The 27,305-nt window shown below is 44.3% G+C and overlaps 1 protein-coding gene across 1 annotated transcript in view; it reads right to left on the reverse strand.

Annotated features, from left to right (window-relative positions):
- Positions 1–27,305, reverse strand: part of LOC141121791 (uncharacterized) — a 428,955-nt gene that overhangs the window by 389,323 nt on the left and 12,327 nt on the right. Inside the window, exons 2-4 of the mRNA XM_073611510.1 lie at positions 16,734–16,861; positions 16,524–16,647; positions 16,310–16,407 (exon numbers count right to left, since the gene is read on the reverse strand). Coding sequence (XP_073467611.1) covers positions 16,310–16,407; positions 16,524–16,647; positions 16,734–16,861 — 350 coding nt within the window. The remainder of the gene's footprint in view (positions 1–16,309; positions 16,408–16,523; positions 16,648–16,733; positions 16,862–27,305) is intronic.

Below are 27,305 nucleotides of genomic sequence, written 5' to 3' on the forward strand. Positions count from 1 at the left end.
ATCAGGATCCAGTCTCGATGCCTGTTTGAGTGGAGGTCCATTTGGAGGTCACTTACGGTTCCCCTGGATTTTTTAACTTTTTGCTATAATAAATATCCCCAAAAAATATATAAAAAAACATTTTTTTTCCTCAATTTAGGCTGATATGTATTCTTCTACATATTTTTGGTAAAAAAAAAAAAAATGGCAATAAGTGTTTATTGATTAGTTTGCACAAAAGTTATAGCATCTACAAAATAGGGGTTCGTTTTATGGCATTTTTATTAATTTTTTTTTTTACTAGTAATGGCGGCGATCTGCGATTATTATCGTGACTGCGACATTATGGCGGACACATCGGACACTTTTGACACATTTTTGGGACCATTGTCATTTTTACAGCGATCAGTGCTATAAAATTGCACAGATTACTGTAAAAATGACACTGGCAGTGAAGGGGTTAACCACTAGGGGGCTAGGGAGGGGTTAAGTGTGTCCTGGGGAGTGTTTCTAACTGTTAAGGGGATGGGCTACGAACGGCACTTCACTGATCATAGCTCCCGATCACTGGGTATCCCCGCGGTGATCGAGTCCGTGGGACCCGCGACCCGACTCACGGAGCTCCCAGCAGGGTCGCGCGCCGCCGGCGGCGCACACATGACCACACGGCGGCAAATTCAAATGGACGTACCTATACGCCCATTTGCCCAACCGTGCCATTCTGTCAACGTAAATGTACATGCGGCGGTCAGCAAGTGGTTAACATTAAAAGGGTAGGATATTTAATTGAAAAGAAATCAGCCTTCAAGGCCTGTATCAAACTGTCATGACACGTGCCCAATAACAACATATCCCTAGTTTTGCTGTATTCAGACAAGTTGTTACATCCTTTCAAATGCTGCTACTGTGATGCCAAAAAATAGCACCATGGATGCGGAACTGCCAATCCCCCCTATCCTTTGGCAACTGTAAAGTACGTAGCCGTATCCTTGACTGTTTTTTTTTTTTCAGATCAATTCTCTAAATATAATATCAATCTTCTGGAACCATTGTCTATTTATCCAAATTGGGGAATAGTGTAATCCATACAACAGTTGAGGCATCCATGTCATCTTAATTAGATTGCACCTTCCTGCCATTGACAAGGGTAGCTGTCTCCACACCTTCCCTTTGCACCTAAGTCTACCCAAAAGTGTTTATTATATACTCTTTGGGATTTAACGTTGGGTATATTTGAGCCTACTATTTCCACCTGCGGAAGCTCTGGTAGCAGGGCTATCTTCAGCAGGTTAACTGGGAGCAGCATTGATTTATCCCAGTTTATATTTAGGCCTGATATCTGCCGAAAATCTATAATTATATTTATTGCTGCCGCCACGGACCCCTGAGTATCCCCCAGAAACAACAACACATCATCAGCATATAATGCTATTTTCTCCACTCCTGAAGCCCTCTGAAATCCCTGTATCCCTACGGATGACCTAATGGTTATAGCAAAAGGCTCCATTGCCAAAGCAAATAACAGGGGAGATACAGGGGTCTTGTCCCCCGGGTCAAAAATAAAGTTTCGGAGCGCATATTTTTTATCTTCACTTTTGTTCTAGGCCTTTCATATAAAAGTCTTATCCATCCAACATACTTTGGACCAAATTGGAAGGCAGCCAAGGTCTGCCACAAATAATGCCATTCAAGACTGTCTAAGGCCTTGACTGCGTCCAAAGACAGTATTGCCCTTGACCCTGCATTAGTTGGTGGAGCCAGCAGGTTTAACCACACCCTCCTTATGTTAATACTGGTTGATCTGTTTGTTATAAACCCTGTCTGATCCATATGGACCAGGTTCTGGATTTTTTTCTTTAACCTCTCAGCCAATATTTTTGCCAAAATGTTTACGTCTGTGCCCAACAGTGTTATTAGCCTATAGGAAGATGGATCAAGTAGATCCTTCCCCTCTTTTGGAAGGACTATAATGGTGGAGTCTCTCATAGACGCCTCCTCTAATGCACTATTAAATGTCTTCAGCAGCTCTGGTAATGGTATCTCTTCATATTTTTTCTCTGTAGATAGGCCATCCGGCCCCGGAGTTTTCTGGTTTGCCAAGGCTGACACTGCTTGTCTTACCTCTTCCAGGCCTATAGGGGCATCCAGTGCCTCTCTATCTTCCTCAGTAAGGCAAGGGATCTTCAGATCTCTAAAAAAAGTCCCACACCTCCCCCTCTACCTCCCCACCTTGGGCATTATACAATTTCTCATAGTATTTTTTAAAGGTATCTACAATCTCGGGGCCATATTCTGTTATTCTTCCCCGTCTGTTCTAATAGCGGATATGACAGTAGTAGATGCGTTTGCCTTTGCTAATCGAGCCAACAGATGTCCTGCACTCCCTCCCTCCCTCCACATAATAAAGTTGTCTCTGAAACAACAATTCATTTTCAGCTTTTGTGTATAATAAATCTTTATAATCTTGTTGGGTTTTAACCCATTCCTGAAATGCCCCAGGGGCTGACCATTCTACATTCTTCCATTCTGCTTTTATGACCTTATTACCGATCAGTTTTTCCCTGCTCTTTAGACTGTCCCTTAATTCTTACTATGTGCTTTATTAGTATCCCCCTAAGATAGGCCTTAAGGGTATCCCATACTATTGTGGGTGAAGCTGTCCCAGCATTAATCTGCATGATTACCTCCAATGATGATGTCACTCCCTCTTTACCTCCTATTATCTCTAACCAATATGGGCTGATTTTCCATTCCCTTTTACCAAACTCCTCCCCTTGACTCAATGATACAACCAGTGGAGAGTGGTCTGAGAGGCCCCTGGGCATATACTTTATATTCTTAACAAAGTGAAACATGTCTTCACTGCTGAGGGCTAAATCAATCCTAGAAAGCGTGGAGTGAGTTTTTGAAAAACTAGAATATTGCTATTTAGTTGGGTTCCTCATTCTTCATATACAGTATCTCACAAAAGTGAGTACACCCCTCACATTTTTTAAAGTATTTTATTAGATCTTTTCATGTGACAACACTGAAGAAAATACACTTTGCTACAATGTAAAGTAGCGAGTGTACAGCTTGTATAACAGTGTAAATTTGCTGTCCCCTCAAAATAACAACACACAGCCATTAATGTCTAAACGGCTGGCAACAAAAATGAGTACACCCCTAAGTGAAAATGTCCAAATTGGGCCTAATTAGCCATTTTCCCTCCCCAATGTCATGTGACTCATTAGTGTTACAAGGTCTCAGGTGTGAATGGGGAGCAGGTGTGTTAAATTTGGTGTTATCGCTCTCACTCTCTCATACCGGTCACTGGAAGTTCAACATGGCACCTCATGACACAGAACTCTCTGAGGATCTGAAAAAAAGAACTGTTGCCCTACATAAAGATGACCTAGGCTATGAAAAGATTGCCAAGACCCTGAAACTGAGCTGCAGCACATACAGCATAAGACCATACAGCGGTTTAACAGGACAGGTTCCACTCAGAATAGGCCTCGCCATGGTCGACCAAAGAAGTTGAGTGCACGTGCTCAGCATCATATCCAGAGGTTGTCTTTGGGAAATATACGTATGAGTGCTGCCAGCATTGCTGCAGAGGTTGAAGGGGCGGGGGGGTCAGCCTGTCAGTGCTCAGACCATACGCCGCACACTGCATCAAATTGGTCTGCATGGCTGTCGTCCCAGAAGGAAGCCTCTTCTAAAGATGATGCACAAGAAAGCCTGCAAACAGTCTGCTGAAGACAAGCAGACTAAGATCTTGGATTACTGAAACCATGTCCCGTGGTCTGATAAGATAAGCGTATTTGGTTCAGATGGTGTCAAGCATGTGTGACGGTAACCAGGTGAGGAGTACAAAGACAAGTGTGTCTTGCCTACAGTCAAGCATGGTGGTGGGAGTGTCATGGTCTGGGGCTGCACTGGGAAGCTGCAGTTCATTTTAGGGAACCATGAATGCCAACATGTACTGTGACATACTGAGGCAGAGCATGATTCCCCTCCCTTCAGAGACTGGGCCACAGGGCAGTATTTCAACATAACGACCCCAAACACCTCCAAGATGACCACTGCCTTTCTAAAGAAGCTGAGAGTAAAGGTGATGGACTGGCCAAGCATGTCTCCAGACCTAAACCCTATTGAGCATCTGTCGGGCATGCTCAAACAGAAGGTGGAGGAGCGCAAGGTCTCTAACATACACCAGCTCCGTGATGTCATCATGGAGGAGTGGAAGAGGACTCCAGTGGCAACTTGTGAAGCTCTGGTGAACTTCACGCCCAAGAGGGTTAAGGCAGTGCTGGAAAATAATGGTGGCCACACAAAATATTGACACTTTGGGCCCAATTTGGACATTTTCACTTAGGGGTGTACTCACTTTTGTTGCCAGCAGTTTAGACATTAATGGCTGTGTGTTGAGTTATTTTGAGGGGACAGCAAATTTACACTGTTATACAAGCTGTACACTCACTACTTGTAGCATTGTAGCAAAGTGTAATTTCTTCAGTGTTGTCACATGAAAAGATATAAAATATTTACAAAAATGTAAGGGGTGTACTCACTTTTGTGAGATACTGTATCTCCTAACCCCAATTCTCCTATTATTTGTAAGAGCGTGATAACCCCTTTTCCAACCTGGAGTTCCTGGTGGATATCTATCTGCCCTCCCATCTAGTACTATATTGAAATCTCCCACTGCCATTATTGGGACATTACGTTTGTCTGACGTGAATTTCATCAATTGATATAAAATATCCGCTTTAAATGGTGGAGGGATATATGTTAGCCAAAATGCAGGTCATTCCCTCAATAGTACAATACAAAAAAATACACCGGCCTCTCTCATCTATATTGATATGTCTGCAGGAGAACTCAACTCCTGTCCCAATCAGAACACTCACTTCCCTGGAGTACAAGGTATATACCGAGTGATACTGAATCTGGAAATTTCTTCTTTTTAAATGTAGTATCGACTCTTTTGTTAGATGAGTCTCCTTAAGACAAACCACAGACGCCTAAAGGCCTGTCACTGCAGTGATAACCGCAGCTCTCTTTATAGGGTCACCCAATCCTCCGATATTCCAAGAGCATATCCTTATTTTAAACTGCATCTATATGAGAAAAAATATAATATAAAGAAAATAATAAAAAAAAAAAAAAAAAGAAGAAATAAAACAAAAAACAAAAGGGAAAAAGAAGTCAACTATCAGTAAATGAATGTCCCCATTCCACCTGTATCTTCTCTTTCCCTTCCTCCTTGTGCTATTCCTTCCACTTACTAAACTATTTAAATCTTGTGGTTTCTAGTATATACCATCATGCATAAATACCGTGATTTTTAAATGTGTTTCCTCTTGATACTCAAATCCCTTTACAATATTTTTAGTGCAATGATTTTTCCCTTTCTTTACTCCTTCCCCCCTTTCCTCTCTCCTTAATAGACATATTCCCACACGACCCGCAGATCGCATAGTAGTTTTTAGTGTGAAAAAAGTGAACCATTTATATCTGTCTTTTTACAACACCCTTTCACCAATATTTGACTGGGTGTATTTCCCATACAATTTCTTTTCCCCATCCACACTAACAAAAGAAAAAAACCCAACTGACAAATTACATATAATTCACTAACCAACAACCAAAAAACATCACCGAAAAACAAAAAACAAAAAAAAACAAACAACAAAAAGACAACACCAAAAAAAACCACACTAAAAAAACCACATAAGACAAATACAAAAAACAGACAACAAAAAAACAACACCAAAAAAACCCCACAAAAGACAAATACAAAAACTCCCTTTCGCACCCTTCACTTGGCCCACACTAGACCCATACCAAGGGCATTTGAAAGGTCCGTTTCAATGACCAAAGCATCCCCCTTCTCCTCTGTCCCCCCTCCCAGCCAGGGGGAGGGAAGACAGATGGAAAGCAGAGAAGCCCAAGCCAACCCACCCCAAGAGGACATTCGGCTATCGTTTACTCCTCATAGTGCAGCCCCCCCTCCAAAAAAAAAAAAAAAAGGTCCGTCCAATCAAAACTGAAACCCTGCACATCATAAATTAGATTCCTGTGCTCCACTCTTGATCCTGTCGTATCTTCTCTTCATTTTTCTCCAGCCACGCAAGCGCCTCATTTGGGGCGTAGTTCCACCTAATGCCATTACCCGTAGTCGAGAGGGGTATAGCATAGCATATACGATTTTGAGATGCTGCATTTTTTTCTTGATCTCCACAAACTTGGCTCTTTTTTTTTCAGGGGAAAAGTCTGGAAAGAATAGAATCTTGACCCCATTATAGAATATATCCCTCCTTTCCCTAGCCTTCTGGAGTATAGTCTCTTTATCCTTAAAAAAAAGTAGTTTCACCAAAAATAATCTGGGCTGACCCCCTGGAAGTGGTGTTCTGTATGGCACTCTGTGTGCCCTTTCAATTGCAAAGAAGGGGGAAAAGACTTCCTTCCCGAAAGTCTCCACCAGCCATTTCTCCATAAAACGTATAGGGTTGGAGCCCTCACACGGCTCGGGTAGCCCCAAGAATCTCACATTATTCCTGCGCAGTCTGTCCTCCAAGTCCTTCATTTTAAAGGCGTATGCATTCAGTTTTTCACTAATTGTCTTCACTTCCTGTTTTAATGGGTTTAAATCATCCTCCACCAAGCTCATTCTCCCTTCCAAAGCCGTTGTTCGTTCACAAACTTTCTGTGCGTCGTGTCTTAGAAAGTTTATCTCTTCTCTTATCCCTTTTAATTGCTCAGTCATGTCATAGAGAGAGGCTTTACAAGAATTCACTGCCGGCGGTACTTAATCCCCACCTCTAGCACCCCCCTCCAAAGCTGGTATTGAATCCTCCATTGCTGATGGTATTTCTGTACTTATGTCCATCTTTTGCTGGCCCTGGGTTTTTATAGTTCCTGCACCCCCCCCCCTGATTTTTAACTTGTGAGGAAGTTTGAGGGTCTTTAACCGGTCTTTGACCGGTGTGTGCACATATTTTTCGAAGAGGAAAGAGGTGTATATATAAAGAACTTTCTCCTTTCTCCAAAATAACTAAGATTGCCCTTTAAGTCTTTCAACACATAGGAGCCCTTAAAACTTCCGGCTGGTATCGCACATCTTCCACACAATGAACTTGCTTACCCACTGTCTTTCACTATTGTTGAAGTTGTCCCACAAACCAGCTCTCTGTCAGTCTCTCACACTGACTTTTAAAGCAGATTCTTCACACAGATTTTTTTTTGGGAGCTATATGTTTTGAGTATAGAGCATAGAGTCCTCGGAGCTTTCCATCTATTTCTGCCCATCTTCCATTGGGGATCAGGCCCTGTCTGTATTTCTAGCAGACAGAAAAAAGCAGCAAAAGGAAAAAGATAAACTTTCACCTGTCATCCAGCACTGCAGAGATTAATCCTCCAAGCTTCAACTCTCTGCAAACATTTAAACTGCAATTAGATCTGTCTCATCCTCCGGTTCCTTGCCAGCCTCACACACTGTCTTATGCCGCGTACACACGGTCGGACTTTTCGTCTACAAAAGTCCGACAGCCTGTCCGACAGACTTTCGACAGACTTTTGGCGGACTTGCGGCAGACTTTCTTACGAGCGGACTTGCCTACATACGATCACACAAAAGTCTGACAGATTCGTACGTGATGACGTACACCGGACAAAAATAAGGAAGTTGATAACCAGTAGCCAGTAGCTGCCCTAGCGTGGGTTTTTGCCCGGACTAGCACACAGACGAGCGGATTTCTGTGTCCGGCGTAGTTACGACGTAAAGATTTGAAGCATGTTTCAAATCTAAAGTCCGTCAAATTTGAGGCTGGAAAAATCCGCTGAAAGTCCGCTGAAAGTCCGGGGAAGCCCACACACGATCGGATTGTCAGCCAGCTTTAGTCCGTCGGCGTCCGTCGGACTTTTGTAGAGCTGTTTCTGTATTTAGTACAAATGATAAGTGCAGCTCCCTTAGCTCATCAACACTTCGGCATAGCCAGCATATCCATGGAAAAACACAGTCCAAGATATGATGTGATGCTCCCCGTCAGTCTCTCACACTGATTTTTGGAGCTACTTCTGTGTTTAAACCTAAAGTCCTTAGAAATAGAAATAAATGCCCCCTAATTGGGACTTTAAATGGACCACCAACTCAAAAATTATAAAAATTGGTCCCTGAAGAAGGTATAGGAACACCTGATACCCGGAAACGCATCGGGCATTTACATTGCATGCGTTTTTTATAACACATTGGTTTGTCTTATGTAGCACATGTCGTGCATTCTTTCATATATGTGGTCTTTTGTATTTGTATTTTAATTCATTATATTAAAGATTTTTTTTTATAATTTTTGAGTTGGTGGTCCATTTAAAGTTCCAATTAGGGGGCATTTATTTATATTTCTATTTAAAGGGATGGGACATCCATACTCTATACGAGATGATGGGAGTCTCTATCTTGTTTAAAGTCCTTTGAACTTACAGCTAGTACCTCACGTCTTCCACTAGGGCTTAAACTCAGTTTGTATTGCTAGCAAACAAAGTGAAGCAGGAAAAAGAGAAAACAAACTTTATCCTATCATCCAGTACTGCATGTGGTTAATCCTCCAAGTCTCAGCTCTCTGTAATAATTTGTATTGCGGTTAGAACTGTCCCATCATCCAACTCCCTGCCAGCCTCTCACATTGTTTCTTAGGGCTGTTTCTATGTTTGGTACAAGTAATAAATGCTTCTAGAAGAATAGAAAGAAAAAAGAATCGCGCTAAATAAGTGACAAATTGTGCATAAATTATAAACAGTGACACAAATGAGTGGGCACAATTATATACACACACAATATGAACATAGATAAATCAAAATCCCTTGTGTGATCTTTTTTAAAAGTCCAAAGGGTGAACTAAACAACAGTGAAAACGGTGGCACCAAACCACCAATCTAAATGAAACTCCAAGTGATTGGCGAATATTCATTTGTGAAAAAGGCAGTCCACCACCAAGAACGGAAGGGGTCACTCCTTACCGAAAGGCCACGATCCCCCACTACAGAGGATCACAGCTCGCAGGCACAACTGACATGGGCAACTGGAACTCGCATCGGGATCCACTACAGGGTCATCACAACGTCAGCGATAAACTCGTGGAAGGGGCGTACCATAAAATAAAGATGGAACTTGCATAGTGTAAAACCATAAAGGACTTTATTCAGAAACTCATAAATGCACACTTACAGTATATAAATGCTTCTCCCTTAACACATAAACACTTCAGCAAAATCAGCATTTCCATAATAAACGCAGTCCAAGCTAGCAACTTATAAGAAAAGTCAGGGAGAGCAGAGAGAGAGAGAGAGAGAGAGAGGAGAAAGGGCTTTCACCTGCATCCAGCGATCATGAGTTAATCCTCAGAGTCACGGTTCACTGCATTTGGCTCCTTGCCAGACACACGCTGCTGCTGGAACTGATCTTATTACTGACTACTGACAAGCGAGGGGGAGCCTCTCACGCTGCCGCCGTGGCTCCGTCAATACAGCTTGTTTGGGCTCCTGAGTTGTGTTGGAGAGCGGAGCATTAGGGACTATCTCGGCTCAGCCCGGCGGCTCTCACACATCACCGGCCGACCTCCATGCCCCCCTCAGCTCGGATGTTCAGAGCGGAGGGAGGGGGAGGAGTACGCACGTCTTCTCGCTTTCATATCCGGTCACGCCCCCGCACCCGATCAGCTGGGATTTACGTGTTTACACACACACGTCCCTGTTCTGCCTCTCGTGCCCACGATCGCACGTGGCCGGCTGTCATCGCGACCGCCAGTCACGAGCATCGGCACCCCTGCGCACGCCTGCTGTCCCACTTAAAGGAGCCAACGTACAGCTACGACGGTTCGCGGGATCGTGCCGACCTGCCGCAGTATAATGACGGAGGCTGGTCGGCAAGTGGTTAAGTATGTAAACGGTAAAAAAGGGAGGACAGACCATATCGGCCCCATAAAGAATGAGGAAGGACATCTGGTTATAAAGGATGGGGAAATGGCAAAGGTATTGAATTTATTCTTCTCCTCGGTCTTCACGAGGAAATCAGGGGGATTCACTAACCAAAACTGCAGTGTTTATCCTCATGACACATCACAAGAAGCACCTCCATGGCTAACAGAGAACAGAATTAGAATAATGCCCAGTACACACGATCAGACTTTCCGCCAACAAAACCATGGATTTTTGTTTGAAGGATGTTGGCTCAAACTTGTTTTGCATACACACATTTATGAACATGAGAACATGAGAACATGAGAACGCGGTGACGTACAAGACGTACGACGAGCCGAGAAAAATGTTCAATAGCCAGTGCGGCTCCTTCTGCTTGATTCTGAGCATGCGTGAACTTTTGTGCGACGGACTTGTGTACACACGATCGGACTTTCCGATAACAAAGTTTTGTTGGCGGAAAATTTGAGAACCTGCTAGCAAACATCTGTTGCCGGAAAGTCCGACAACAAATGTTCGATGGAGCATACACACAGTCGGACTTTCCGACAGCTCACATCCAACATTTCCCGTCGGAAAGTCCGACCGTGTTTACGTGGCATTAGATTTGGGAAACTAAACATTAATAAATCACCGGGACCGGATGGCTTGCACCCGAGGGTACTTAGGAAACTCAGTCAAGTAATTGCCAGACCATTGTTCCTAATTTTTACAGACAGTCTACTGACTGGAATGGTACCAGCTGATTGGGGAAAAGCCAATGTAGCACCAATATTTAAAAAGGGCCCAAAATACATCCCTGGAAATTATAGACCAGTTAGCCTAACATCAATAGTATGCAAGCTCTTGGAGGGGACTATATACAAGATTTTAGTAATGAGAATGGTATCATTAGCAGTAATCAGGATGGATTCTATGAGGAAGTGAGTTGCCATCTAGATAAAGAAAGGCCCGTAGACGTGGTGTATCTGGATTTTGCAAAAGCATTTGACACAGTTCCCCATTAACGTTTACTGTACAAAATAAGGTCCGTTGGCATGGACCATAGGGTGAGTACAATGGATTGAAAACTGGCTACAAGGGCGTGTTCAGAGGGTGGTGATAAATGGGGAGTACTCAGAATGGTCAGGGGTGGGAAGTGGGGTTCCCCAGGGTTCTGTGCTGGGACCAATCCTATTTAATTTGTTCATAAAAGACCTGAAGGATGGGATAAAAAGTTCAATCGCTGTATTTGCGGACGTTACTAAGCTAAGCAGGGCAATAACTTCTCCGCAGGATGTGGAAACCTTGCAAAAAGATCTGAACAAATTAATGGGGTGGGCAACTACATGGCAAATGAGGTTTAATGTAGAAAAATGTAAAATAATGCATTTGGGTGACAAAAATATGAATGCAATCTATACACTGGGGGGAGAACCTCTGGGGGAATCTAGGATGGAAAAGGACCTGGGGGTCCTAGTAGATGATAGGCTCAGCAATGGCATGCAATGCCAAGCTGCTGCTAACAAAGCAAACAGAATATTGGCATGCATTAAAAATGGGGATCAACTCCAGAGATAAAACGATAATTCTCCCACTCAGGCCCAGGTTTTGGGCACCTGTCCTCAAGAAGGATGTACTGGAAATGGAGCGAGTACAAAAAGGGCAACAAAGCTAATAAAGGGTCTGGAGGATCTTAGTTATGAGGAAAGATTGCCAGCACTGAACTTATTCTCTCTGGAGAAGAGACGCTTGAGAGGGGATTGATGATTTTAATATACAAATACCATACTGGTGACCCCACAATAGGGATAAAACTTTTTCGCGGAAGGGAGTTTAATAAGACTCGTGGCCACTCATTAAAATTAGAAGAAAAGAGGTTTAACCTTAAACTACGTAAAGGGCTCTTTACTGTAAGAGCGGCAAGGATGTGGAATTCCCTTCCACAGGCGGTGGTCTCAGGGGGGGGCATCGATAGTTTCAAGAAACTATTAGATAAGCACCTGAATGACCACAACATACAGGGATATATAATGTAATACTAACACATAATCACACACATAGGTTGGACTTGATGGACTCGTGTCTTTTTTCAACCTCACCTACTATGTAACTATGTAGAGTCCTTAAAGTCATTGTAAATGTTGGATTTCTTTTTTAAATAAACTTGTCATACTTACCTCTAGGGATGCACAGAAATTTCAGCAGCCGAAAAAAAACTGCTGAAAATTGTGTTTTCGGCACATTGCCGAAATTAAAATATTGCCGAAAATGGGGCAGGGCCCCGCCCAGGGCCCCGCCCCTGGTGCCACCCATTGCGGCGGTGTCATCCTGGTGTGCCCCAGTCCTCCCCTCCCTCCTTCTCCTCTCCTCCTCACCTCCCTCCCACAGAGTGGCGATCTCCGTGTGTCACAGAGCTGAATTGCATGGACTGCAGTAACAATGACCCACCTCCTGTGACAGACAGCACACTGATCCAATGGTGGGACATTGAATCAGTGTGACGTGATCACAGGAGGTGGGACATTGTTACTGCGACCCGGGCAATTCAAATACAGCTCCGTGACACATGGAGATCGCCACTTTAATCCGGGCACTGGCAGGCTGCATGATGGGCAATGGTGAGGATGCATCCACAGAAACTGGCAGGCTGCATGACAAGCACAGGCAGGCTGCATCTGACAGGCACTGGTGAGGTTGCATTGATCTCCTGCATCATGTTTGCAGTCTCTGATCATCTCCTGTACTATGTCTGCAGTCTCTGATCATCTCCTGTACTATGTCTGCAGTCTCTGACCATCTCCTGTATCATGTCTGCTAGAGGTGCACCGAATGGAAATTTTGCTAATACTATAGCAGTGTGTTTAAGTAAGAGATTGCAGACATAATACAAGAGATGGTTAGAGACTGTGGACATGATACAAGAAATGGTTAGAGACTGGGGACATAATACAGGAGATGGTTAGAGACTGGGGACATAATACAGGAGATGGTTAGAGACTGGGGACATAATACAGGAGATGGTTAGAGACTGGGGACATAATACAGGAGATGGTTAGAGACTGGGGACATAATACAGGAGATGGTTAGAGACTGGGGACATAATACAGGAGATGGTTAGAGACTGGGGACATAATACGGGAGATGGTTAGAGACTGGGGACATAATACAGGAGATGGTTAGAGACTGGGGACATAATACAGGAGATGGTTAGAGACTGGGGACATAATACAGGAGATGGTTAGAGACTGGGGACATGATACAAGAGGTGGTTAGAGACTGGGGACATGATACAGGAGATGGTTAGAGACTGTGGACATGATACAAGAAATGGTTAGAGACTGGGGACATAATACAGGAGATGGTTAGAGACTGGGGACATGATACAAGAAATGGTCAGAGACTGGGGACATAATACAGGAGATGGTTAGAGACTGTGGACATGATACAAGAAATGGTTAGAGACTGGGGACATAATACAGGAGATGGTTAGAGACTGGGGACATGATACAAGAAATGGTCAGAGACTGGGGACATAATACAGGAGATGGTTAGAGACTGGGGACATGATACAAGAAATGGTCAGAGACTGGGGACATAATACAGGAGATGGTTAGAGACTGTGGACATGATACAAGAAATGGTTAGAGACTGGGGACATAATACAGGAGATGGTTAGAGCCTGGGGACATAACACAGGAGATGGTTAGAGACTGGGGACATAATACAGGAGATGGTTAGAGACTGGGGACATAACACAGGAGATGGTTAGAGACTGGGGACATAATACAGGAGATGGTTAGAGACTGGGGACATGATACAAGAGGTGGTTAGAGACTGGGGACATGATACAGGAGATGGTTAGAGACTGGGGACATGATACAGGAGATGGTTAGAGACTGGGGACATGATACAAGAGATGTTTAGAGACTGGGGATGATACAAGAGATGGTTAGAGACCGGGGACATGATACAAGAGATGGTTAGAGACCGGGGACATGATACAAGAAATGGTCAGAGACTGAGGACATGATAAAAGAGATGGTCAGACTGGGGACATGATACAAGAGATGGTCAGAGACTGAGGACATGATACAAGAGATGGTCAGAGACTGAGGACATGATACAAGAGATGGTCAGAGACTGAGGACATGGTACAAGAGATGGTCAGAGACTGGGGACAGGATACAAGAGATGGTTAGAGACTGTAGAACATGATACAATATCATACATAAAGACTGAGTACATGATAGCAGTGTCAGTGATGAGGGGATTATAGGACGAGTGTCCCCACCCCCCTCTATCACTCATTGACATCTTCCCAACACAAGAAGTCCTGCACTTCTTTATTTAGTCCATGATTTAGTCATGAATAACAGCGGGGCTGAGCCCCACCAGAGGTCAGAGAGTGAGGATGGGGGAGAACAACCAAGATGAAGACTGGACTGTCCTGAAGATCCCCATCATTGGGTTATTGACTCCTCCCTCATTATCACTTTATGTTTAAGGTTTCAAAGTTTGAGGATTACATTATATCACATTATAATCAATATGTAAAAGTTTGTGCTCCAATCTAATCATCAGATATAAAATGTCCAGCTGGTAGGAAATGTGCGCAAAAGAGGTAAGGCTTATGGAATGTACAACTTAATATATATGATACAAAGGTTAGGATTTTATAGTATGAGAATAATGTAATGTACAACATAGAGTATATAGTGCAGGGGTCAGGAGTATGTAATGTACAATATAAATTATACAGTGTAAGGGTCAGGACTCATAATATTGGTATTCAGCAATCAGTGGAAGATTAAATGTTTACATGAGACAAGTTGCAGAGGTCCCACACCGCTGCCTCCCATCTCCTGAGACTGCACTCAGTGACTTGGGTCTGAGACTATACAGACATATCCCTCCACCCGGCACAGCCAGCAGATAACAGTAACCCGGAGAGCATTGTTCTGTCAGAAATCTTAATAGACCCGGGTATTGGGTTGAACACCCAAAGCAAATCCCCTAGGTGACTAGGTCTAGTAGCACCTATGGTGAAAATGAACATTTTGCTGTCAGCTGAACCCCAGACTCTCCATAAATCCAGTCTAGATACATAAATTGTGTCTGCAGCACAGAGAATGAAGATTATTCGAGAGAAATACAGGAATACAGGACAGGGAACACAGCTCAGGAAAGTGACCAGGGGATTACAGGCTGATATCACCCAGTCCCCGCCCTACTCTGGACCAATCAGTGAGCATTATGGGTGGAGGAATGTATTTAGTGTTAATGGCCCACCTGTGCTGATCTCTGTAGGAGTGTCCTCCTCTATAAATGTCCCCGTTATTCCATCCTCCTCCATAGACTGCTGATCATCCCTCACATACCTCTCTTCTTCTTCTGCTTTAACCTCAAATTCTATATCAATTGGATCTCCACTCTAAATCAAGAAAATGAGAGAGAATATCATCTGTAAAATATAAGCTTTTTTATTGTGACATTGCATAAAAACATCTACACATTGGTATTGATTTACTAAAGGCAAATCCACTACGCACTACAAGTGCACATGGAAGTACAGTTGCTGTAGATCTGAGGGGGAGATCTGAAATGAGGGGAAGCTCTGCTGATTTCTATCATCCAATCATGTACAAACAAAAATTGAGTTTTTTTTAATTTTCCTTCAATGTTCCCCTCAGATCTACAGAGACTGCACCTCCAAGTGCACAGTGGATTTTCCTTCAGTAAATAAACCCCCCTGTCTCAAGTTGATGTTCTAGATGATCCATCCTACCAACCTTGTAACATTGAGGGATGGTGTGATCTTCCTGTGTGGAATCCCGGGAATACAGAGGATGGGGACATCTCTCTGGTGGGTTCCTAGTATTAGGTGGCTCCATCAAAACCTTGTGTCCTTCTGAAAACTCCTCCATCACTCCATACTCTTCATCCTCCTCTTTATACTCTTCTTTAACATCAATATTATCATCCCCGAGGTTTCCACTCTGTATATATAATAAAACATTCATTGTAACAAACATGCTGTGTATAAATCAGAACTACCAATGTCAGTCATCTACCTGATGATGGTGAGGGATGGTGTGATCTTCCTGTGTGGAATCCCGGGAATACAGAGGATGGGGACATCTCTCTGGTGGGTTTCTATAGCTGGATGACTCCACCATGGTGTCCTGGTACAGATCTTTGTGTTCTTTTAGAAATGCTGACTCCTCCATCACACCATCCTCATCATCCACCTCTTTTATCTCTTCTTTAACTTCAACTTTAGAATCTCTCAGGTTTCCACTCTGAATATATAATAAAAATGACATCAATTGTAACAATGCAGCTAATGTACAGATCCTAATGATACTATCAGTGATTGTTCCTCATCTACCTGATGATGGTGAGGGATGGTGTGATCTTCCTGTGTGGAATCCCGGGAATACAGAGGACGGGGACATCTCTCTGGTGGGTTCCCATTACTGGATCCATCTGTAGGAAACACACACACTGACTGAATACATTGTTTCTATGTGTTTATCAGATGATGGGGGATCTAGGTGGACCCTCCATACTGCTCTCTCCTTTACAATAAAGTCTCCTCTTACCCGGTGATGTGAGGGGCGGCTGATTGTCCATCATGAGGTCCTTGTAGAGATCCTTGTGTCCTTCTAAATACTCCCACTCCTCCATGGAGAAATAGACAGTGACATCCTGACACCTTATAGGAACCTGACACACACAATGATACAGTCACCATCCAGACACATCCCTTGTCTGTTACTGGATAATGTCCCAGAATTCCCAGCACCGCTCACCTCTCCTCCATGATCTCTCTGGTGACTTCTAGAATCTTCTTTGTATTTCTCTATTCTATCAGGGAGGGAGGTGGAGGCAATGTGATGGTCATATGATCTCCAGACCTCACAGGAGGGAAACTCTAGATCTGAACACAAACAGTAAAATCAAATGATATTCCCAGAATCCTCCTCACCTCACCATTCAGGTTTCCATTTTATTAAAGCCCTACTTTAGGACTGAGGTATAATTTTAGGGTTGTCCCGATACCACTTTTTTAGGACCGAGTACAAGTACCGATACTTTTTTTCAAGTACTCGCCGATACCGATTACCGATACTTTTTTTTAATGTCACGTGACAGTGTTTTTTTTTGTTGGGGGGAGGGGGGGGGGGGGGTAGGGGGTGAACGGTTTCTGTGTGTTTTTTTTTATTTACATTCATTATTTTTTTACAATCATTTTTTTTTATTCTTTATTGCAATATGTGTGTTTTTTGTTTTTTTTTATCAGCCCTGTTGGGGGGCTTTGGTGAGATATCAGAGGTCTTAACAGACCTCTGATATCTCCCCCTTGAGACAGAGAAAGAGACAGAGGATAGAGATTCCCCAGTCCCTTTCTCTGCAGCCTCAGCTGCACTGAGAATGAATGGAGAGAAGACAGCAGCTCCTCTCCATTCATAAACTGACACATCGTAATCACAGGAGATTACAATGTTTCAGTTATGTGAATAGACAGAGTCAGCTGACTCTGTCCATTCACACAGCGGAGAGGGGAACAGCGGAGGAGGACAGAGCAACGGAGGGGGACAGCAGAGGGGGACAGAACAACAGAGGGGGACAGAGGAGGAGGACAGTGTAACGGAGGGGGACAGAACAACGGAGGAGGACAGAACAACAGAGGAGGACGACAGTGTAACGGAGGGGGACAGAACAATGGAGGGTGACAGCGGAACGCCGGAATGGAGGGGGACAGAGCAACAGAGGGGAACAGCATAGGGGGACAGAGGAACGGAGGGGGCATGGAGGAGGATGAGGTGACAGTCAGCGGTGATCGGGTGTGGGGGAGTTACAAGCACCGATCACCGCTGTATGTCATTAAAGCCGCGGGGGGAGAAGCTTGTAACTCCCCCACGCGCTGATCACCGCTGACTGTCATAGTATGGGGGAAGCATCGGGAGCATTTGCCCGAGTACAAGTACTTGGGCAAATGCTCGGTATCGGTATCGGGACAACCCTATAATTTACCTACACAGAAACACTCACAATACGCAGGTTAAATGCTTGTTGCAGGAATTCTGACATTATTACATATAATGCAGGACCAACAGTCCCACTTTGCTAGTGAGGATACCAAGGGTTCCGCCCACATCCTAAGAGCATCACAGAAAAAAAAGAGCTGGATGAAGGGACATTGGGAGGAGGAGCAGTGAGGTCAGTGTGATGTCATAGGACATATAGACTCTGGATGGATGGACATTTGGATGTGGAGATTTGAGGGGTCCTCTATATGAGGCTCCTATGAAAACCAAATCATTGTTCCTGGGTGTGTCCTACCTCTCCCAAACTGAAGAGTGAACTTTGACCTTTACCATACAGAAATCTGTCAGGAATCTGTGAAAGTAAGCTCTCATGTGATCAGGTGATGTGCGGAGGAATGGAGTGTAAATAGCAGACCATTTTCTCCAGAGCTCCTAATGGTGGGAATGGATTTTTGCTTTACAATATAAAAGGGAGACAATAAAGGTTTATTACAATAAAATACAAGAGGATTAAGACAGCCATGCTCAGAAGAGCTTACAATCTAATAGGGTGGGGCAGGTGGTATAAAAGGTTATAACTGTGGGGAATGAGCTGATAGAAGTTGTAAAAGATTAGTTGGAGGCATCATAGGCTTTCTTGAGATGAGTTTTCAGGGATCACCTGAAGGTAGCAAGAGTAGGGGATAGCTGGATAGGTTGAGGTAGCAAGTTCCAGAGGATGGGAGAGGCTCTGGAGAAATCCTGGAGACGAGCATGGGAGGAGGAAACGAGAGAGCTTGAGAGTAGGAAGTCTTGAGAAGAGCGGAGAGGACGATTTGGGTGATACTTGGAGACAAGATTGGTGATGTAGCTCGGGGCAGAGTTGTGAATGGCTTTGTATGTTGTGGTTAGTATTTTGAATTTATTTTGCTGGGTGATTGGGAGCCAGTGTAGGGATTGGAGGAGAGGGTTGGCAGACACTGAGCGGTTGGTAAGGTGGATAAGTCTGGCAGCAGCATTCATGATAGACTGAAGAGGGGAGGAGCCTATGGAGAGGCAGGCCAATGAGAAGGGAGTTGCAATAGTCAAGGCGAGAGATAACAAGGGAGTGAATGAGGAGCTTGGTGGTTTCATTTATCAAAAAGGGGCAAACTTTAGAGATGTTACGGAGGTGAATTCTACAAACCTTTGACAATGATTGGATTTGAGGTTGAAATGACAAGTCAGAGTCTAGGATTACACCTAGTACCCTGTTGTGAGGGGAGGGACTGATGGTTGCATTGTTAATTTTGATGGAAAAGTCATGGAGGGGGGCACGGGTGGGGGGAATATTAATAGCTCAGTTTTAGAGAGATTTAGTTTAACCACTTGAGCCCCGGACCATTATGCTGCCTAAGGACCAGAGGTCTTTTTCCAATTTGGCACTGCGTCGCTTTAACTGCTAATTGCGCGGTCATGCAATGCTGTACCCAAACGAAATTTGCGTCCTTTTCCTCCCACAAATAGAGCTTTCTTTTGATGGTATTTGATCACCTCTGCGGTTTTTATTTTTTGCGCTATAAACGGAAAAAGACCGAAAATTTTGAAAAAAAATGATATTTTCTACTTTTTGTTATAAAAAAAATCCAATAAACTAAATTTTAGTCATACATTTAGGCCAAAATGTATTCGGCCACATGTCTTTGGTAAAAAAAATGTCAATAAGCGTATATTTATTGGTTTGCGCAAAAGTTATAGCGTCTACAAACTAGGGTACATTTTCTGGAATTTACACAGCTTTTAGTTTATGACTGCCTATGTCATTTCTTGAGGTGCTAAAATGGCAGGGCAGTACAAAACCCCCCCAAATGACCCCATTTTGGAAAGTAGACACCCCAAGGAAATTGCTGAGAGGCATGTTGAACCCATTGAATATTTATTTTTTTTGTCCCAAGTGATTGAAAAATGACAAAAAAAAAAAAAAAAAAAAATATTTACAAAAAGTCGTCACTAAATGATATATTGCTCACACAGGCCATGGGCCTATGTGGAATTGCACCCCAAAATACATTTAGCTGCTTCTCCTGAGTATGGGGATACCACATGTGTGGGACTTTTTGGGAGCCTAGCCGCGTACAGGGCCCCGAAAACCAATCACCGCCTTCAGGATTTCTAAGGGTGTAAATTTTTGCTTTCACTCTTCACTGCCTATCACAGTTTCGGAGGCCATGGAATGCCCAGGTGGCACAAAACCCCCCAAAATGACCCCATTTTGGAAAGTAGACACCCCAAGCTATTTGCTGAGAGGCATATTGAGTCCATGGAATATTTTATATTTTGACACAAGTTGCGGGAAAGTGACACTTTTTTTTTTTTTTTTTTCATAAAGTTGTCACTAAATGATATATTGCTCACACAGGCCATGGGCATATGTGGAATTGCACCCCAAAATACATTTAGCTGCTTCTCCTGAGTATGGGGATACCACATGTGTGGGACTTTTTGGGAGCCTAGCCGCGTACGGGGCCCCGAAAACCAATCACTGCCTTCAGGATTTCTAAGGGTGAAAATTTTTGATTTCACTCTTTACTGCCTATCACAGTTTCGGAGGCCATGGAATGCCCAGGTGGCACAAAACCCCCCCAAATGACCCCATTTTGGAAAGTAGACACCCCAAGCTATTTGCTGAAAGGCATGGTGAGTATTTTGCAGCTCTCATTTGTTTTTGAAAATGAAGAAAGACAAGAAAAAACATTTTTTTTTTTCTTTTTTCAATTTTCAAAACTTTGTGACAAAAAGTGAGGTCTGCAAAATACTCACTATACCTCTCAGCAAATAGCTTGGGGTGTCTACTTTCCAAAATGGGGTCATTTGGGGGGGTTTTGTGCCACCTGGGCATTCCATGGCCTCCGAAACTGTGATAGGCAGTGAAGAGTGAAATCAAAAATTCACGCCCTTAGAAAGCCTGAAGGCGGTGCTTGGTTTTCGGGGTCCTGTACGCGGCTAGGCTCCCAAAAAGTCTCACACATGTGGTATCCCCGTACTCAGGAGAAGCAGCAGAATGTATTTTGGGGTGTAATTTCACATATTTCCATGGCATGTTTGAGCAATATATCATTTAGTGACAACTTTGTGCAAAAAAAAAAAAAAAAAAAAAAAAATTTGTCTCTTTCCCGCAACTTGTGTCGCAATATAAAATATTCCATGGACTCGACATGCCTCTCAGCAAATAGCTTGGGGTGTCTACTTTCCAAAATGGGGTCATTTGGGGGGGTTTTGAACTGTCCTGGCATTTTATGCACAACATTTAGAAGCTTATGTCACACATCACCCACTCTTCTAACCACTTGAAGACAAAGCCCTTTCTGACACTTATTGTTTACATGAAAAAGTTTTTTTTTTTTGCAAAAAAATTACTTTGAACCCCCAAACATTATATATTTTTTTAAAGCAAATGCCCTACAGATTAAAATGGTGGGTGTTTCATTTTTTTTTTTCACACAGTAATTGCGCAGCGATTTTTCAAACGCATTTTTTGGGGAAAAAACACACTTTTTTTAATTTTAATGCACTAAAACACGCTATATTGCCCAAATGTTTGATGAAATAAAAAAGATGATCTTAGGCCGAGTACATGGATACCAAACATGACATGCTTTAAAATTGCGCACAAACGTGCAGTGGCAACAAAATAAATACATGTTTAAAAGCCTTCAAAAGCCTTTACAGGTTACCACTTTAGATTTACAGAGGAGGTCTACTGGAAAAATTACTGCCCTCGATCTGGCCTTCGCGGTGATACCTCACATGCATGGTGCAATTGCTGTTTATGTTTGACGACAGACCGCCGCTTGCGTTCGCCTTAGCGCGAGAGCAGGGGGCGACAGGGGTGTTTTTTTTTTTTTTTTTTTTTTCTTTATTATTTTTTTGCTTTTTTAATCTTACTTTTAAACTGTTCCTTTCATATTTTTTTTTTTAATCATTTTTATTGTTATCTCGGGGAATGTAAATATCCCCTATGATAGCAATAGGTAGTGACAGGTACTCTTTTTTGAAAAAATTGTGGTCTATTAGACCCTAGATCTCTCCTCTGCCCTCAAAGCATCTGACCACACCAAGATCGGTGTGATAAAATGCTTCCCCAATTTCCCAATGGCGCTATTTACATCCGGCGAAATCTAAGTCATGAAATACTCGTAGCTTCCGGTTTCTTAGGCCATAGAGATGTTTGGAGCCACTCTGGTCTCTGATCAGCTCTATGGTCAGCTGGCTGAATCACCGGCTGCATTCTCAGGTTCCCTGTTGAGACAGGAGAGCCAGAGAAAAACACGGAAGACGGTGGGGGGGGGGGGGGCATTCCCTCCCACGGCTTGTAAAAGCAGTCTAGAGGCTAATTAGCCGCTAGGATTGCTTTTACATGAAAGCCGACCGCTGGCTGAAAAGAATGATACCAAGATGATACCTAAACCTGCAGGCATCATTCTGGTATAACCACTCAAAGTCGTGAATGGCGTACCTGAAGACAAAAAAATGGTTAACAATGGTTAACAATAAAGCACAGTAAAGTGTAAATAATTACACACCTGAAAAACAAACATGATAAAACATAATAACAATAACAATAACAATAAAACATTGCAGAATAGAATACAGTAAAAAAGAGCAGAACAATAGAGAGAGAGAATAGAGAGAGAGAGAACAATAAAACAACAACTATTTTTTTTTATTTCATATTTTTTTTTTTTTTTTACACTTTTTTTGTAACTAACTTTTATAACTGTAACCGGTTCCAGGTTCGGGTCTCTCAAAATGCGATGGCATCTTGGGAGACCCTGTGAAAGTGTGCCTAGTCTGTGCAATGCTGTACCCTACGCTAATACTCAACTAGTGAATGGTAGCGTTCAAAACATTCACCAATGCAAAGACCAGGATTGTCAGGACAGGAGGGACAATAATAGCGGGTGTCACGCCTATATCCGCGCTTGCTGCAGACACGACATCTTTTTTGGGGGTTCGTTGGGTAGGGGTACTCGGGAGGACATAAAGAAAATGCCTCTCATGCAGCCGACTGCATTTGGTTGGGGATGTGAATGGGGGAAGTACGGGTGCTGCAGAAGCGGTGGGTTCCCAATTAGGATTGGCGAATGCAGCAGGAAGGGCACTATGGGCACGATGGGCCTGTGTTTGTCTTTTTGGTGGCAGCGGGACACTACTTGTGCTTGCCACCTCACCAGCTTCAACTGCACTTATGGGACTCGCCACGTCACCAAGTGTTACTGCAGTGCTGGTTTGACTACGACCGGGGTGTACTAGGCCGCTGGCGCTTGCCAGTTCACCAAAACGCTACCAAAAAACGTTAGCGATCGCAGGGATCAGGCCTGACTCTGCGAACGCTGCAGTTATGCGTTTAGTGTTTTGTAAGTGACAGTGATCGATCGATACTGCACTTGGGTGGGCTGGGCCGGGCCGGGCGGAGGGGCAAAACGCAGGTGCTAGCAGGTATCTGGGCTGATCCCGCTAACACTGCGTTTTTGGGAACCCTAAACTGCTGGTGACGCTAGTATAGATCTGATCGGATCAGATATTGATGCGATCAGATACTATACCACTAAGGGAGGTGTACGGTGCGTGCGTGGGTGTTAGCGGTACTGGCGCTAATCTGACGCTGCCTGGGGCTGGTGCTTGCCAGTTCACCAAAACGCTACAAAAAAAACTGTTAGCGATCGCAGGGATCAGGCCTGACTCTGCGAACGCTGCAGTTATGCGTTTAGTGTTTTGTAAGTGTCAGTGATCGATCGATACTGCACTTGGGTGGGCTGGGCTGGGCCGGGCGGAGGGGCAAAACGCAGGTGCTAGCAGGTATCTGGGCTGATTCCGCTAACACTGCGTTTTTGGGAACCCTAAACTGCTGGGGACGCTAGTATAGATCTGATCGGATCAGATATTGATCCGTTCAGATACTATACCACTAAGGGAGGCGTATGCTGCGTGCGTGGGTGTTAGCGGTACTGGCGCTAATCTGACGCCTGGGGCTGGTGCTTGCTAGTTCACCAAAATGCTACCAAAAAAACTGTTAGCGATCGCAGGGATCAGGCCTGACTCTGCGAACGCTGCAGTTATGCGTTTAGTGTTTTGTAAGTGACAGTGATCGATCGATACTGCACTTGGGTGGGCTGGGCGGAGGCACAAAACGCAGGTGCTAGCAGGTATCTGGGCTGATCCCGCTAACACTGCGTTTTTGGGAACCCTAAACTGCTGGGGATGCTAGTATAGATCTGATCAGATCAGATATTGATCCGTACAGATACTATACCACTAAGGGAGGCGTATGCTGCGTGCGTGGGTGTTAGCGGTACTGGCGCTAATCTGACGCTGCCTGGGGCGACGCATATCACCGCCGGGCGATCAGGGGGCTAAACCTTTATTTGGTAATAAACGGCGGGTGCCCTGACACTATAAAAAATAAACAAACTAACCAGCATCAACCGTAACAGTTATACGGTGATCAGTGGTGAAAGGGTTAACTAGGGGGCAATCAAGGGGTTAAAACATTTATTAGGTAGTATATGGGGGTCCCTGACGCTATAAAACGCTGACGGCGAACCTAAATATTTACCTCACTAACTAGCATCACCAGCGACACTAATACAGCGATCAGAAAAATGATCGCTTAGTGACACTGGTGACAGGGGGTGATCAAGGGGTTAAAACTTTATTAGGGGGGGTTAGGGGGGTACCCTAGACCTAAAGGGGGGTAGTACTCACTGTCCCAACACTGTAACTGTCACAAACTGACACTATGCAGTAATCAGAAAAAAAAAAAAAAAAAAACTGCTGGTGTCAGTTTGTGACAGGGGGGGGGGGGTGATTGGGGGGGGATCGGGGGGCGATCGGGGGGGGGATCGGGGTGTTTTGTGTGCCTGGCATGTTCTACTGTGTGTGTGTGTGTTGGTGCACTCACATAGATGTCTTCTCTCCTCGGGCCGGAACGGAAAATACCGACCCGAGGGGAGATGACATCACTTCCTTTGCTGCTGTTTAGCATACAGCAGCAAAGGAGTGTTTTCATTGGCCGGCGGCGATCGCGAGGGGGGGGCCACGAACGGATGGTCTCCCCCTCATCACCGATCGCCGCTGGACAAAAGACGACCGCCTCGGGCACCGGGGGGGGGTCCGATCGGACCCCCCACCCGCGGAAGGCAAATCACGTACCCTGTACGTGATTTTGCCTGTCCGTGCCACTTTGCCGACGTACATCGGCGTGAGGCGGTCGTCAAGTGGTTAAGGAAGTGATGCGACATCCATGCTGATATGTCAGTTAGTAAGTTAGTAATGTGAGAGGAAACTGAAGGAGTGAGGTGAGGAGTAGACAGATAGATTTGGGTGTCATCAGCGTATAAGTGGTATTGGAAGCCGTGGGCAGTTATCAAGTGACCAAGGGAGGAGGTGTAGATAGAGAGGAGAAGGGATCCAAGAACAGAGCCTTGGGGGACCTCCATAGAAAGGATCAATGGAGAGGAGGAGACAGAGTTGTAGGTAACACTGAAGGAGTGCTGTGATAGGTAGGCAGAGAACCAGGATAGAGCAGAATCTTGGAGTCCAAGGGAATGGAGTTTATTGAGAAGGAGCGGGTGGTCAACAGTATCAAAGGTCGCAGAGAGGTCAAGTAGTAGGAGTATGGAGTAGTGACCGTTGGTTTTAGCAGTTAGTAAATCGTTAGTGCGTTTTAGTGAGGCCCCTTTCACACTTGTACGACTTGTCCCACGATTTGGGACTGCAAAGTAGCATGACAAGTTGTTCCCCATGATTTCCAATGACTACCATTCAGATTAGTACGACTTCAAGTCATGCCGACTTCAAAGTAGTCCTTGCACTACTTTGGTCTGACTTTGATCCTACTTCAATCCATTGAATATCACTGAAGTCGGATCAAAGTCGGATCGCCGTATTAATGGATCTGACTTTGGCATGGTACTTGTGCTCTGATGATCTTGAAAGGGAACTCCATGCCATTTTTTTTTTTTAAAACAGCATGGGTTCCCCTCCAAGAGCATACCAGGCCCTTCAGTCTGGCATGGATTTTAAGGGGAACCCCCACGCCGACAAAATGGTTTGCTGCTTGGGGGGATGGGTAGTTGGAGGCAAGGATACAGTGAAAGTGATGAGGTTGTGATCAGAGAGTGGAAAGGGGGTGTTGCTAAGGTTACCAGGATTGCAGAGATGGAAAAATACAAGGTCGAGGGTATTACCATTGGAGTGAGTATGTGTCCATTGGGTTAAGTCAAAAGATGAGGTTAAGTTGAGAAGTTGAGCTGTAGATGGGCTGTTAACATTGACAGGAATGTTGAAGTTACCAAGAATGATAGCGGATATTTCAGAGGAGAAAAAGTAGGGTAGCCAGGCAGTGAAGTTATAAAAAAAGCGCAATACTGGTCCAGGAGGCTGATAAATTGCTGCATTTCTCAGAGAAATGGGAGAAAATAGATGAATACAGTGCATCTCGAAAGAAGAGAAGGATAGGAAGGACTTGGAAGGTGCTTTGCAGGGATAGAAGGAATCCAACTCCACCTCCTTTCTGTCCGTTGGGTCTGGGGGAGTGAGTCCAATGGAGACCACCATGGGAGAGGGCAGCAGGAGAAGCTGAGTCAAAATTTTGAAGCCAGGTTTCCGTTATGGCGAGTATGTTAAAGCCATGAGAGATGAAAAGGTCATGCACAGATGTTAGCTTGTTACAGATGGAGCAGGCGTTCTAAAGGGCACGTGAGAATGGGGGGCTGGTTTGAGGAAGCAGGGGGATAGAAATTAAACTGAGTGGATTGCGGTGGTTGCCAGAGGGGGAGGGGTATTGGATATGTGGTTTGCAGTTGGAAAATGGCCGACCAGGATTAGGAGAAATATCACCTGAGACTAGAAGGAGGGTGAAGAAGGCAAGATGGGAGTGGGATGTGCATGAGCGCACGTGTCTAACGGCCCTGGTGTTTATGTCAGCATGTGGGTGCAGCAAATGCAGGAGATGATGGATGCAGTAGTAGCATGAAGGTAGGAGTGAGAGTGATATGTGCATGCTGCAGGGTAGAGAGGAGGGGTAGAGTAAGGATAATTTGAGGATAGAAGTCACCGATGTGAAAAGGAAGAGAAGAAGGAGCATGTTAGTGGATAGGAAGTGGGAATCTGACTTCCCATAAAATAAACGTCAAATGCTTGGTTGCTTGTCGTCTTTCAGAGTGGAGCAGAGTTCTTGTTGTATCTGCATACAGCTTTAGGCTACATGCACACTGAAGCTCATAAACGGCCGTATTTGGGAGCTTGGGCATTTTTTTTAACAGCCCATAAACTCCCCTCTATGTTATCCTATGTGTCCATGCACACATGGAC

Source organism: Aquarana catesbeiana, unplaced genomic scaffold (assembly GCF_042186555.1).
Source record: "Aquarana catesbeiana isolate 2022-GZ unplaced genomic scaffold, ASM4218655v1 unanchor232, whole genome shotgun sequence".
NCBI lineage: Eukaryota > Metazoa > Chordata > Amphibia > Anura > Ranidae > Aquarana > Aquarana catesbeiana.